The 15,766-nt window shown below is 39.1% G+C and overlaps 1 protein-coding gene across 3 annotated transcripts in view; it reads left to right on the top strand.

Annotated features, from left to right (window-relative positions):
* The window catches only part of EPHA4 (EPH receptor A4), a 152,034-nt gene extending 137,203 nt beyond the window's left edge, over nucleotides 1-14,831 (top strand). For 2 of the 3 annotated variants that reach the window (XM_062192755.1, XM_062192775.1), the window contains 4 exons: nucleotides 2,888-3,081; nucleotides 6,981-7,136; nucleotides 7,468-8,392; nucleotides 12,484-14,831. In XM_062192755.1, coding sequence (XP_062048739.1) covers nucleotides 2,888-3,081; nucleotides 6,981-7,136; nucleotides 7,468-7,582 — 465 coding nt within the window. In that variant the 3' untranslated portion in view covers nucleotides 7,583-8,392; nucleotides 12,484-14,831. Of the gene's footprint in view, nucleotides 1-2,887; nucleotides 3,082-6,980; nucleotides 7,166-7,467; nucleotides 8,393-12,483 lie in introns of those variants that run through there. The other variant, XM_062192764.1, reaches the window with a different exon arrangement.
* Nucleotides 14,832-15,766: the final 935 nt, after the last annotated feature.

Below are 15,766 nucleotides of genomic sequence, written 5' to 3'. Positions count from 1 at the left end.
AAAGGAAAGTATTTTTATGTGGTGAGTTTTCAAAATCATCCTGAAATGAAATTAAACTTTACATTTAAAGAAAATGCAAAGGTCATAAAAATGATTTTCACATATGATGATAGTGACATGAAGAGTTTATTGGGGAAAAAAACTAGTGAATATTTTAAAGCCGTCATAATTATAATTAGGGCCTGCCCCTTGAGAACTCTAAAATAAAGCTATGCCAAATGACCCTTTGTAAATTATGCACCTCCCTTTAAATGTGCCATCTGGACTACTTCGTCGAGGAGGATCCCGATGCTGGCAATTTCAGAACAGCATTCAATAATGACACTAATAAGATTCTAGAGGCATAGAATTTAATTACAAACATCTCTAGTGAAAAAGAAAAGACAAAACAAAACAAGAAAAGGTCCCAGACCAAGGGGTCTTCCTAGAATATGTTTTAGGTTGTTTTGGAAATGTTTTGGTTAGTTCTGGAAGCATTAAAAATCAGATTAAAAATGAAATGGCTACCTGTACTTTTTGAACATTCCTATTTTTTATTTTTCATTTAGGACGTAAAATATTATCTGAGAATGTTCAGTTTTCCTGTACATGGTATTTTAGGGAGTCTTCTTTTTAAAGTTTCTGATGGGGCATGTTCCTGACCATCTGCCCTCTCCGTTGAAACATGCAAAGCCTTAACAGTTATGGGAAGAAAAAGGTGCCCTTAAGAAACAGGACACAAGTTGCCTGATCAATAACAGAATGCTCCAAGCAATAGAGAAACTTATGTGCTATGCATCCAGAGAGGCAGAAAGAATTCTCTCCTCTAACTAGCTAGATTAAGAGAAATGGTAGTGTTGACATTGTCTTAGCTGAAAATTATGAAAGAATATTCATAGCAGATGGTAAGAATGACAGTGGCTAGCTTAAGATAAATAATGACAGATAGGACAAGACTACAGAGAGGAACGGTGTGTCACCTACTGTTTGATGCGATTACGCTATGCAGATACCTTCAAGTAGTTTCTTGTAGCCACATTTGGATCCAGGTGAGAGATTTTCCAAGGGAACAGCAACTGCAGTGAGCAAGCAATGCCTCTCTTTGCATGTCCTATTACTTGATAGTAAACCTTCCTTTATTATACTTGAGAGTCATGGCCAAATGTTCACAACAGTAGAGTACCTAAAGATAGCAGTTTTTTTCTGCCCTCTTTTCAGACCTGTAATTTTGACTATATAATGTATTAAAACAATTTTGTTGCAAACTTTCAGTTGTCTGGTTTTATCCATGTAAAAGCATTTGCAGCCATTTATCACCCACAGCCTACCAACTGACCTATCATTCATGTGTATTTGTCTTTGTGTTGGGTTCTGTGCAGAACAGGAATCAATAAGAAATGTAACTCAAGAATTACAGGAGTAGAAATCATCTGGCATATGGTAAATGGAGTGAAAGTAACTGGGGAAGATATGTCAAACTTTGCAAGTTTTCTGTTTGTTTTAGTCCTCAGCACCCCCAAAATACTCAGCAGTAAATTGAGAAAATATGCTTTGTTAACCCATGAGTCATCTCCCAAGCTGGCGGTGGATAAGGAGCTTATTAATCAGTTTGAGGGGTTATAACAAGTTGAGTTACCCGGGCATCAGTCCAGTGTTGTTTGCGTTCTCATCAATTCAATGTAAAATCTTTTCATCAAGTCCAGAGTCAATACCATGTACCTGGAAACATAAAAGAGAGCCAGAATATCAAATTGACCTTGCATAATTGCTAGAAGTAGAATAGGGTTCAGTGAGATGGCACAGAGAAGTCTCTTAGAAGGAGTAGATCATATAGTACAGCAAGATCCTGGCAAGATACATGGGAGGAAAAGGATCAGAAGGCTTAATAAATCACAAAATGTTCGTTCATTAAACTGAAGCAACATGCTGGCTAAAATGACAGCCATCACTCTGGAACACAGAAACTGGGTCCAAATGAAGTGACCATTTTCTGTTGAAGGCCGATTGTTAGCAGTCAAGAGACCCACCACAGGATAATCTAATATGGTCTCTGAGACAGCAGAAGCCACTGTTTGTTCTTCTAGCAGCTAGCATTGTTTAAGTCTGATTAGGTGAGAAGACCACTTTGGATGTTCTTGGGCAATAAAGCAATAACCATCTGCCATTGTAACTTATTTCCTTAGCTGCAGAAGGTTCTCCTTTAAAATGTTAATGCCCTAAAAGGGGGTCATTTCCTTCTAGTTTTCTGTTTTTCCCAACACTTGCTTAAAATTAAATCTACTTGCATCTTTAATGGCATCCATGAACAGCAAACAGACCTGGAATGAGATACTGAATTGGTTTCTGAGGTTATAGTCTTCCAAATGGACTTGTGAAAGTGGGCTCTGGTGTTGACCCAGCAACAATCTAAGCAAGAAGACACAGTCTTCAAATAATGCAAAGGGAATTCCATCTGGAGACAACTATGAATTGCTTTTGGAGGGAGGTCTTTAGCACAAGACCAGAGTCTCTGTTGCTGTGAGTGTTTTGGGGGTGATGATACTGAAAGGAAGATCGGAGAGGAGCAGAGGGCAGGACCTTGTGATGTCCGAGGGCCATTGCCAAAGATCTGATCGCATGTCTTAGGTATAAATGGGTCCTAACTACTTTGGAACGTTTATACGTTTTCACGTGAGAAGTTCAGATCGGAATTGCTTGCTGTGAGAACACCTCGTAGCAACAGCTGGCTTCCCTCTCCTGTTGCCAGCAATACCGAGGTTCGGCTTTGGTTTCTGTGAAGGACTTGGAGCTGTTCCAGTGCTCAAGCTCTCTGGCAGCTGAATGGAGAAGAAACTTGCCAGTCAGGAGAGTGAGCCTCTAACAACAGCTTGCCTGGCAGCTTAACGTAGCATCCTGTTGTCTTCAATAGGTGATTAAAGCCATTGAGGAAGGCTATCGGCTACCCCCTCCGATGGACTGCCCCATTGCACTGCACCAGCTGATGCTGGACTGCTGGCAGAAGGAGAGAAGCGACAGGCCTAAATTTGGGCAGATTGTCAACATGTTGGACAAACTCATCCGCAATCCCAACAGCTTGAAGAGGACAGGGACGGAGAGTTCCAGGTTAGCCATGCTTACTTAATGGTGATGTATGAAAGAATATATCAGAGGTGGCAGGCAAGTGGTGACTCCCTTTAATTCCTGCCTTTTCCTTGGCGGCCATCTCACAGCTCTCTGCCATCCAGGTGGCTTCTTTTTCAATTAGTGGAGTATTTAAGGTAGTTTTCAATTAGTGGAGTATTTAAGGTAGTTCTGTTCACCATTTCCAGGAGCCTCAAATAATAGTAAGAAAAGAAAATGTTTGAAAATAACAACAAAGTGACCAAAATGCTTATTCTATGTTGTTCCTAAAAATTTAGGAAGAAGGATGAGCTGTGCTTTGGAAAAAGGAAGGGAACACTGGCACAGTAGGAAGTAATGAGAGGACACTTTAAGCACTGCAGTTTTAAGAGGACTCCTCGATGTTAATTATAGCAAGAGATTCCTTGGGTTTCAGTTCTTCTGCTTTCTTTTTTCTGAGTCTTTCAGAGTAGAAGGACACAGGGCCAAGATACAAACGAACCAATTTACAAAGCATGCAGATGAAGGTCTGAGAAGGGTTTTAAAAACTAAAATGACTGAACTGCCTGTACAAGAGGTAGTTATTTCATTGAAACAGGGCAATATGAAGAAGCATATCAGTCAGTCTAGGAGTAACATAAAGATATTATAATTCAATCTCATAATTCAGTAGGAACTTTCTACCTGGAGACTGGGCTTAACTGCTGTCAGGTTGTGGTGCTTAGATGCCAGTCCCATCGGAGAAGGCATCTTAGACTATTTATGAAGACAGGCATAATAAGACCAGGTGACTTGGGCCTTTGTGAGTTGATGTACCCACTGAATTCCAAATTGGAGTTTCTAAAAAAGTTTGTCTCATCATGACCCTTAATTAAAAGAAAAACATCTTTTCTCACAGTATCCAAGCCCTTTGAGTACTCATGGGGTCTATGTTTTCCTCTGATCTTTGCCCTGAAAATTTAGCCTAAAAATCCTAGAGGAGGGAGCATTTGGCACAGCATTTGGGACATCTGCATCCCATATTGGAGTGCCTGACTTCAAATCCTGGTTCTGCTCCAGATTCCTGCTAATGCACACATTGAGTGGCAGCAGGTGATGCTCAAGTACCTGGGTCCCTGCAACCCTTGTTAAGAGACCAGGACTGGCATTCTGGCTCCTGGTTTCAGCCTGTCCCAGTCCCAGCTGTTGAATGTCTTTGGAGAGTGTACTAGTCAGTGAGATCTCTCTCTCTCTCTCTCCTTCCCTCCCCCCAAATATTTCACTAAAATTAAATAAATACATTTTTAAAATCCTAGAATAGAAGAAGGATTGTGCTCATTCTTGCAATATATGACAGAAGGAATGTAGAGTAGACACCAGAAATGCCCTCTATTCCCTTCCAGGCTCTTTCCAGTCCCTATCATTGACCAGTGTATAAAAAAGCTTAAAAAGATTTATTTACTTATTGATTTGAAAGGTAGACTGACAGAGCAGGGGAGACAAAGGGAAATAGAGAGATAGAGATATCTTCCAACTGCTGGTTCACTCCCCAAATGCCAGCAACACCCAAGGCTAGCCCAGGCCAAAGCCAGGAGCCAGGAACTCCATCTGGGTCTCCCATGTGGGTGGCTGGAACCCAAGTACTGGAGTCATTATCCACTGCCTCACAGATGCACTAGCAGGAAGCGGAATCGGACACACAGAACAGCCAGAATTCAAACTATGCACTCCAATATGAAATGTTAGCGTCCTAAGCACAGCTTATGCTAACCGCTAACCAGTGGAGTTCTTTTAAAAAATAACATTGAAAAGGGCTGAATTCATATCTTATCACTGCCAGTTGGTAATTGTGTGAGTTGAAAAAACAAGCCTGTCCTAACAGTTTGGGCTGTGTTTTGCTCTTCTGTTCTTCAAGAGGGTGAAACAGATGAGGACAAGGCCTCCTTGCCAAGTCCTGTGAGCTTCTTCAGTTCCTAAGTGAACCTCTGCCTCCTTTTAGATTTCAGCTCCAGAGCCCATGTGTCTTGTTTGAGGGCCCTAAAGTGAGTATTTAGGTATGGAATAGCATATGCTATTCACCCACTAATACTACATAATGTCTGCTTTGTACCAAAGTATAGAGCAAATTAAATTATTGGATATTTTTTTCCCATTGATGATACCAACATAACTTTGATGCTTATTAGTGCTTGCTGATGATGAGATGTGGTTGAACCTGTCTGTGAGTCATTGCAGAATTAGGCAAATGTCATAGTGTTCTCCACAAAGAGCACTCAGACTTTCAGAACAAGGTTGAGAATGACCCTTAGAGTTAATTGATAGCGAATAAAGATATTTTCATGCCAAGGTCATTCTGACCTTGTTTCAGGTACTCAGAGCCTACATCTTGCTCTGTTAATGCTCCTGACTTGGAGCTAGAAAGGAATGCAGTCTGTTAGTCTTTGTCTAAAAACAAATATTCTTGTTATACATCTAATACACAATTGGATGTCTAAAATACCTCATGGTGATATTTGCTATTGTCTTAAAATTGAGACAAAAATTGAAAGTTGATGATTTTTACTGTAAACATATGAAGATTTTTACTCAGAAAATTGGCTTAATAGGAATGACCAGCACAAAAGGACACAAAGACAAGCTACCATTTGGACACACAACTGTTCATTAAAGCAAATATTTATTAAAATACTTATGTAAAAAGAAATAATGCAAATTAAAACAATGTAAATAAGAATTTAAACTGGAATTGAATTAAATCTTCTCTTACAAAATTAATCAAGGCTTTACATTCACTTAATTTTGTTTTTATATGAAAATAATTTTTGGTTGAAACCACTAGTAATATAATTCTCAGTTAAATGTATTCAAGCATAACTCAGGATGAAAATCAGATCAAAATCTTAAAATCAGACACATTCTGTGATTTTTTTAAGGAAAAGGGGAAGTTTGAGAAAATATAACTTAAAGTACTGATGTTGCTATGCAGGTAATTATCATAAAGGTGGTGTAAAATACCCCAGTGGAAGTCTACCTTCTGCTTATTAAATCATTTAATGAAGATGACTATAATTATCTTGATATGTATTTTCTGTAAGTAAATAATTTATCATATAATCAATATCATGAGTAATGACAGAATTCCTGCCTTTAGTCACTCTTGGTAGTGACCTAATATAAAACACCTGGCCTGGGAAATGAGTAAACTAATAAATAAGTTAATAAGAAGTGCTTTGAATTTGCTGCAACCATTATTTAGGAACCCTAGCAAGGGAATACGAGAAGCACATTCCACAATCCAAACAGTGATCAAAGTGGCCCTTCTTTCTGCCAGTCTTGGCACACGTGCTGGTCAGGCATGGGTTGATTAAAGAGGGGATTAACTCCCTGCTGTCCCAAGTTTGTTTGAATGCACTGAGTCTGCCTGAAGACCTGGCTGGAAGCATGCGAGATCTGAACGTTCACTGTTTTCTCTGCTTCCATCAGGTCTGGCAGGTTGCAAGCTCGCAGTTTTCTTTACTCTTACTTCAGTAGGGTTTCCATAGTTGCTGAGCCAAAGTCTGTAATATTCAATGCTAGCAAGGAACAGATTCTTTCCCCCAAAGACTGAACAGTTTTTATCCACAAGGGCTCCCCAATCTTTACCCCAGACTAGATACTGAAAGACACACTATGAGCATTAACACATTAAGAGGGCCACATAAAACAAATGCAGGACGTGGCCTTAAAAGCAGATTGGGTGATTGACACATGATTTAGCAGCTTTATGATATGAAGAATGAAAAATGTCACAAAGTTACATTCGGTGATGATTATTCCACGTAAGACCTTCTCTTGGCTTAAGTTCCTTGCTTATTCCAGGCCAGCTAACTTATGAGTCTTACTGATAGCTCCTGTCTCTTTATACATACTTGTTCCCTTTCTAGACCGAACACTGCCTTGTTGGATCCAAGCTCCCCTGAATTCTCTGCCGTGGTATCAGTGGGCGATTGGCTGCAGGCCATTAAAATGGACCGGTATAAGGATAACTTCACAGCTGCTGGTTATACCACACTAGAGGCTGTGGTGCACATGAACCAGGAGTAAGTACTCAGCGATGTAACACGAAAGGGTAAATCTAGATTTAATAGTATTTTTCTTTTTTGCTTTGAGCTGCATAATCATCCTACTCATTTAAACAAACAAACAAAAAACTGGAATGCCTCTCATTTTGATTGAGTGTAATTTTACACAGACTCTATGAAGCACCTACATTGTTGCATTAAGTTGCTTTAGTAAACATTGTAATACACCTGCCTTGTTGTGCTGTATTAATTGTGGCTGATTCAAATGTGTGTCTGCATGCAGCTGGGAAAAAGCCGTACTCAGCCCTCTTGACTTTGTCTGCCCCTCTTTTTTTCACCCTCTGTACAGTGACCTGGCAAGAATTGGCATCACGGCTATCACCCACCAGAATAAGATCTTGAGCAGTGTCCAGGCGATGCGAACCCAAATGCAGCAGATGCACGGTAGAATGGTTCCTGTCTGAGCCAGTACTGAACAAACTCAAAACTCTTGAAATTAGTTTACCTCATCCATGCACTTTAATTGAAGAACTGCACTTTTTTTACTTCGTCTTCGCCCTCTGAAATTAAAGGAAAAAAAAAAATCTGCAGCATTGCTTGGTGTACAGATTGCTGAAACTGTGGGGCTTACAGAAATGACAGGCAGTCATTGGAATTAGACCTGGAACAAATTGTTTCTCAGAAGTACTTCTGTCCATCATCCGTCTGTAAAATACATGTACCTATATAAATAGAGCACTGCCTCCTGGTTCTGATGCTGTCTTTGCTGCCAGACACTGAGCTGCTCAGAGATACTCTTGATCCTCTCTGCATTTGGAATTACAACCGTCAGTTCTGTTTGTGGCATAAATTACAGTCATCTCTCTTTCACTGGGATGAAGACCAGGCCCAGCAACATTGCTGAAGGACTTGGCTGTAGCTTTGAAGGCTTGGCTCATACCGTGGAAAAGAACCTACGTGGAAACAGCATGCGTGGCTCCTCCTCCACGTGGCCTGTTCAGTGCCCGGGCCACCTGGTGGATTGCTGTGACAGGTGGGGGTAGGAAGAAACAGAAATGGATCTTAAAGATATATACACAAAAACCCAAGCCCTGTAAACTCCTAACTGGACAAATGAGGTTTGTTTCTTTGGGCCTGAGGCTGTGCCATATAATGTCTTGTTTTGGGACTCTACAAACTTATCGTAACTACCTTATGGATAGTGGGCTGTGACAATCTTGGATGGGGAACCTCCACGCTTCCCTGCTTTGGAGATGGAACCCTTCACCTGCAAGGTGAGTCAGAAGAACCAAGAGTGAATTTTTTTCTAATGAATTATTTCTTGTTACAAACTTGATCTCATTTGGAACACGGAACATTATTCTATGATATCTATTGGGTAGTTTTAGTTTTTTGTTTCAGGATTCCAGCCCTCTTTTTTTTTTTTTAAGGTTATTTATTTATTTAAAAGGCAGAGTTAAAGGGAAAAGAGGAGAGATGCAGAGATCTTCCATCTGCTGGTTCACTCTCCAAATGCCCACAACAACCAGGGTTGGGCCAGGCTGAAGCCAGGAGCCTGGAACTCCATCTGGGTCTCCCACACAGGTCTCAAAGGCCCAAGTACTTGAGCCACCTTCCCTGCACATTAGCAGGGAACTGGATTAGAGGTGGAGCCGCTGGGACACAAATCAGTGTTCATATGGGATGCCAGCATCTAAAGGCCTCAGCTTAACCTGCTGAGCCAGGATGTCAGCCTCTACAGCCCTTTCCTAATGACAGGAGAGGAGTTAAAATAGCAGTATGGCTCCTCTGCTGTTCTCCCAGGAAAAAGTGAAACATGGGTTAGATTTGAGGTCAGTTTTGGAGCATGGGTTCCTCTTGTCCTTTGGTGCCTTTTCAGTCTTGCCACACGTGCTTACTCAGCATTTTCTGGGGGCAATGGAGTAACCTCAGGAGCCTGCTGCCTAATCTTGTAGGGTCACATGCCCTGTGTGCTCTGCAGAGTTTGCTTTGATTGGGAAGTCCCTCCCATCAGTCTCACTTTCTGTCCTACTTTAGTAACCCCTGTAGTAGACAAAAGGGACCAAGGAGGATTTAACAAAATTTCAGTGGTGAGACTCGGAACTCACCTTGAATTCATTTGTGACCTGTTTAAAAATGTGCTTTCTGTCCATAAGCCCAAAGTCTCTATTTGGTCTGTGAATTTTCTTCCTGAAACAATTGAATTAAATGATTTTATTTATTCCTAGAGACAAAGGGCCTAACTTTAGACTCAGAAAGTTTGAACGTTTTTTTTTCTTTTTTTTAACTCTTCCATTTTTATCATCTTTAAACAAGAGCTTGACTGATTTTAATGACCTTTTTTTCTTTTGTTTTATCCTGAAAGCTCTTTCTTACAGAGCAAGGAATGCTAAATTTGATGCTGTCAAATCATGACACTTTAGTAAAAACCTTTTTTGCAACATTGGTTGTAAAAGCTTTTCTGTTCGCAAGGCATGTAAAATTTGTTTTTAAAATGACTTACAGTTTTTTGTTTTATCACCACTTTTGCTGAAGTCTAGGTGTTAAGGGATATTCACATATTAAAAGTTGACAAATGTAAGTTTTGCTTGCTGTTTTAAAAATTATTAATATTATTTCCTTCAGCAGAACTATGGAGTATTTTGTTTTCAGTCTCCAATAAGAGAGCATCATGGCATTCTATTTTAAGTTATATCAGAACATTATCTTTTACATGTTGAATAATTAAGTTTGGCTTTCTTAAAGTTAACCACTTAAGACTTCAGGTATTTTTCTACACATTGAACGTATTCAAAGCAGAGCAGTTCTAGAGAAAGTTTCAATTCTAAAGTATTCTAACAAGCTAACATTATGCACTATGTTGGAGTCCCCTTGTTACTGCTCAACAGGTATTGCCATAAATGCAATAGTTAGGTGAGGATTAAAGGAGTGGTGGCATATGAAATTTTATCTCATTCAAATGCCACTGAATCTTACCAGTTTTAGTATACTCATGTAGCTGAGTCAAGGTCAATGTAAACAGGAAAAAATACTTTCCAAGTGCCTAAAATTATAGTAACAGTAAAAGTGTTTATGATCTCCACGCAGAGAAATGTGAGAACAATAGGAACGCTGCATTGTTTCCCAGGGTGTGGAGCCTGACTCTGGCATCTGGACAAATATGGATTCAAAAGCAACTGAAATGTTGACACTGAGAAATTTGCACCAGTTTTTTTTTTTTTTTTTTACAACTCTGTTCCTCCACCTGTAAATTAAAGATAATGATATCTCAAAAATAACACCTTTGCTAACACCCAGTGTTGCACTAAGTGTATGTGAAGCACTCTGATGTAAAACACAGTGAGCTCCACAGAAGGTGTAATCTTCCGCCAAGCCAGCCCAAGTGTTACTCATCCATCTTTCATTTGTGATCCTAAATGTTGTATCACAATACATCAGATCAGGGTGAAATGAAGTTCAATGGCAGAGGGCCACACGAATGAAGCTTCTTCACATTAAAAGGATTTATGAGATTTTGGGGGTAACTATACAGAAGGTAGTAGACCTAACAAATTATTCCTGTAAGATAAACATGTAGTATCAAGCCATAACATTTATGAAACTTATAATTGGAAAGACAATGGCACACAGAAGTAAAACTCCATTGCAATGAAGGCACTGGATGGTAAAGACATATCTTCATGACTGTTGGAAAAATTCTGTGTTGATGTAGCCATATAAATTTTAACTCATGATCTCATGCTTTGGCCTGGGAATTCAAGAAATTTCCCATGATTAAGGAGTTGCTTAAGTTTAAAGGAGAAGAAAGGGCTTACCTTATTCTGGCATCAACTTGATAAAAAACATTCACATGACCACATTTCTCACTTCAAGCATCCAATCATTTTCAAATCCCAAAATGGCCCACTTAGTATTATTCATATATCTATGTAATATGTATTTATATCCAGGCATTAAGTGAAGAAGGAGTTTGGCCGACTGAAGGAGTATAAATACGTTTGTGAGATCACTTTTTTTTTTCTTCTAAGTATAGCGTTTCTAGTAGCAAAAACAAAACATCAAAAAGTTGACCTGTCCACAAGTGTTGGTTATATGCTCTCAGATTTTAAGGTCATTTTCATATTTTCCTCATCTTTCATCTAAATAAATGCCTACCTAATGAAATGGCTGCACATTAAGGTTTTTCAAAAACTACATTTGAAAGACTTGTTAATTTCTAGAGAGGAAATCGTTGAAAAAAGTAATCTGATCTTTCATTTTTTTGTTAATTGTCAAAATGAACAGCATTAGTGCTGACAAGTGGTTCCTTGAAGAGATTGTAATTACCCCCAACCCACATCTCTCATTTTATATTGTTAAAAAATTTCTATCAGGATAATTTATGAGAAATTTTTATTTCTTTCTCTTCCAAATAAAATGTTTTCTACAAGTAGAAATGTGGTCATTTACCACAATCAATTTAAATTTTATTATTCTTCTCTAAATAATAAACACATGCACATGCAAGTAATTGGTTTGATAAAATAAGCAAAATCATCCGTAAAGATGCCTTTTGGTCTTAATCACTTGGTGCCACCAGTGGCTAAACGTGGCCCCTGTGGAGGGAGACAGAGTCCGTCCGGGAAGCAATCACAAAGGTCATTTGTCACAAACAAAAGAAGGGAATGTTGCTTCTTTTTCCTTAAGTTGATTAGTTGATAAATGAGAAGACAATGAGGAGGCACAGTGATCCCCTTGCTTTGTGCCATTCTTGCTGATTTCTAGACCATGGTCTAGGACTCTAAGTTATGGCTGATCACTTGTTGTGGCAGTGGAGGTTTGAGCCCAGGAAGTCACTTGCCTGTCTATTCACATGCAGATTGTATAGATCCTTCTCTAAGTTAGAGACTCTAAGCTACTAGAGGTTACTTTCCTTTTAAGAGACACACCTAGTGCTTTTAATCTCTTAGTTTGCAAGTTTTTCAATAATTGTTGACCATAGGTGGATTGTGAAACAAAACAAATTCAGGATTTTCATTTCAAAGAGAGACCTCAGCATCAGGAGTGTAGACTCAAACTTGGAGAGTTCTAATCCCAGCTTCGCTATTTCAGAATGTGTGACTTTTGTCAGGTTCCTCAGCCTCTGTGTTTTTTTTAACTGCCTACCCATGTAATAGGAATAAAAATAGTGTCGGATTCAGATTTGTAAACTGTTTTGTTTGTTTGTATATTTATTATTTTTCGGGGGAGGAAAGTTAAGAATTGGTGATAACACTGAGACATACCAACATCTAGGAACCTGAGTTCTTTCTAGCAATATTGGTTAACAATTGGCTGGCGGTATCAATTGGTATTTTGTCTAAAGTCTTGTTCTTGTTTTCTGCAGGGAGTAGATTTTTCAGTCTTGGCCTCACAGCCCTTCCTGTTGATTACAAAGCCCATGGAAGAAAACAGAACACACCCTCCTCAGTTCCTCCTGGATATGTTTCATCAGTTCTTGGGCAAAGACACTGATGAACAGCACCTACACCTGAGAAGAATAAATGTATGATTCTCAACTCCTTTTTCCCAGTGAAAGAAACAGCAAACGTTGAAGGTTCAGCATCTGTTCTCCAGTTGCACTGAGGAATGTACTGTCTTGCAGCACCAGCTCTGCAGAGCCCTTGTTCCTGAACTCCTTGTGGTTTTATTTATATGTATTTCCATAGTTCATTCCTGTACGTCACTGCTGCATTGGGGTGGCAGCTAGTGACCAAAGGCTACAGGTTTCATGGACACCAGGTCAGGTGCCACCACACAAAACAAAGCCAGTTCCCATGAGCTGCCTATGATATGCATTGCTGAAGTAACATTTTACCCAGGGTGTGCCATTGCAGTGATATAAATATATTTTTTTCCTAGACTAAATATGAGCTGACTATCTCTTTTGATGTGTGTACATAGGTGTGAGTGTGTGTGTATGCGCGCGTGTGTGTGTGCGTGTGTGCGGTTATAACCTCATGCTTAGAACTGCCTGTGAATGTTGTGGAATGCTACACATGGAGAGTTCTGGTTTCCTACCAATTCCAAGATGAAGAGCCACGTGGTATATAGTAGGCCTGGAGACCATGCCTGTCCCCTTGGAAAGACAACCCAGAAGTGTTAAATATTCTGTATCTAAAAGTATATTTTGTAGCTGCCACACTAACCTTAATAAGTAATTCCACAGCTTTGGACAGAGGCAATTTCACCTTAATGGTGGAAGTAATTTTAGAATATAAATCCATCCAGGTGGCAACCCGTCATCAAAATCATGAATTCTGATTGAACTCATCTGAATCACCAGTTTCTTGATGGAGACAGAGAAGGGGACGGAATTTGTTTGGTAACCCCACATGGAGTACAAGTAGCCTTTGTTTTCCTGCATAAATGGACTTGTTGAATGAGAACAAATATATGCAATTCATATACTTTTTGGAGATGAACGTGGATATGTGTGTCAGCTTTGAGATAATGTGTCCTGGATTAATACTTTGTCTCCCAATGTCACAGAAAAATACATGCCAGTGACTCTTGGGGTTTATGTAGTTGGGATGGAATGGCCTCAAGTAATTTCAGGATCCCAAGTTACATGGAAAGTTCTGTAACTAATATGCAGTGAACTCCTGTAACCCTCAAAAGTATATCAGCCTTCTAGAGTCTGAGTTCTGTAGTGTGAAGATTTCAGTATTGAAATGATCTGTGTACCAAACTCCAGCCAACATACTGCCATTTTCCATAATCTAAGTGGCTGCCTAAGCTGTGGTTGCAGAAACTATGGCCATTTAAATAAGCTAAAACATCAAATCAGGGAAAAATGGGGAAAAACAATTCTGAGTCATGTATTGTTGGGTAAGTAGAGAAAATCATCAATAAATATTTATTGCATTCTGACAGGGTGTGTGGCATTGTATTCTCTAACTATGCCCAAATGACAAAGTTCATTCACCCCTTTTGGGGACCTTAATATATTTTTAAAGGGATGTGCCTATGCATTAATGCCTAAAAAATGTATAAAGAAAAGAGGTTGAATCTCCAAGCAGATCATCTTTCCCAGAGTTAGGGGCAGGAGGCCAACTTCAGGGTCTGTAACTAGCCCATGAGCCAACCAAGTGAGCTAGATTACCAGATCATGCTCAGATCTTCTACTAAGCAGCTTGAAGCTGTTCTCCTGCGCTTAATCAAGTAGCTTCACCCTATGTCTACTGGCCCCAACTTATTTTTTGGCAATCCTAAGAATGAAATGTTCTGGTGTGTTTAAAAAAGTTATTATTTTAAAGAAAGATTGTGCTCACTACACTGCTGGTGTGTGTATTCTGAGACCATGTATTCAATCTGTGAAGGATATGTGTATTAATCCATACACACGTATAGCCTCAATATTTGTCTGAAGACACTTAAATTTTGACCCGTAAAGGAAAATTCTAGAAGCAATATTTTCACTTATTTAACATTGTCCAAGCAACATCAAGCATCAATACACACTGAAGAGTGCATTTATTTTTTTGTATCACTCCAAGTATGTTGGAATATGCAAGGACTGTGGTTAAAATCAGAATGTATAAGGCATATTATAATTTAGTTCATACTGAAGAAGAAATTAACAGAGCATTTCTTTGGTTCATACATGTTCCAAAATTTGAGCAATCTCTTGAGTTAGACATAGATTTTCTATTTTGTTTTAATTTGTCCAGGTATTTTTCTTCCCTTCATGAACTTTAGGTACACATAACTTATGTCATTTATTTATGGTCTTTTATACCTAGTTTGTAAAATTGTAAAATAGCAAACTAAATGCAAAGAGTTTGCATTTGAATATAATAAAGTAGTTGCCGTATACAAGCCTGGAATCTCGTTGTCTCTTTTCAATAATTTTTGTCATTTATGATATTTCTGAATTACTTATTGGTTGTCATTTGATTCAGACACAAAATCTTGAATTCCATTGGGCAGACTTACTCGGAGAGTAAAAAGCATTCATTTCTAAATGGTCCTCCCCCATGAGAATACAGCTTTCGGTCTCCAAGATCCTGTGTCCTGTTGTAGTTAAGACTGTGGACTTGGGTTGGAATTCAGGCTCCACCACTTACTATTTATGCAGTCTAGGCCAAGTCTCTTGAGTTCCCTCTGCCCATTTCTTTGTGTATATAACTAATAACCATGCCAACAGATTTTTATATAAAAATTAAACATATGAAAATGTTTAGCGTGGTATGTAGCATGTAGCCAGAACTCAATAAATGGTTAGTTATTCTCAGTAGCCTTTCTGGTAGTACAAACTTTCTTCTGTACCATCCCTAATTGTGTACTCTGTTTTACCTCTCTGTCATTGATCCAAGCCCCCATCTACCATCCCTACCAAAGTCTTTTAACCTGGAGTCCATGGAAACTTACGGGAGCGTTGGAGCTCCAAGAGGTCCTAGATGGTACATAGCACTGACAAATTTTGATGATCACAACTGTGTATACATTTTGATGAGGACATTTCAGAAAATCTCCTCAAATTAAAAGTTGATTTGGTTTATAAAACCATTAAAGACCACAATTTAAAATCCATTGTTCTCGTTACTTGATTAATTTAACTTTTGAAAGCCAGGCTCGACATTTATTATAGAGGGTGTGCATTATGGTGCATGGGCTTAAGCGTTGGA

The sequence above is a fragment of the Lepus europaeus genome, chromosome 1, assembly GCF_033115175.1.
Source record: "Lepus europaeus isolate LE1 chromosome 1, mLepTim1.pri, whole genome shotgun sequence".
Taxonomy (NCBI): Eukaryota; Metazoa; Chordata; class Mammalia; order Lagomorpha; family Leporidae; genus Lepus; species Lepus europaeus.
This window is presented reverse-complemented; position numbering and strand designations above follow the sequence as displayed.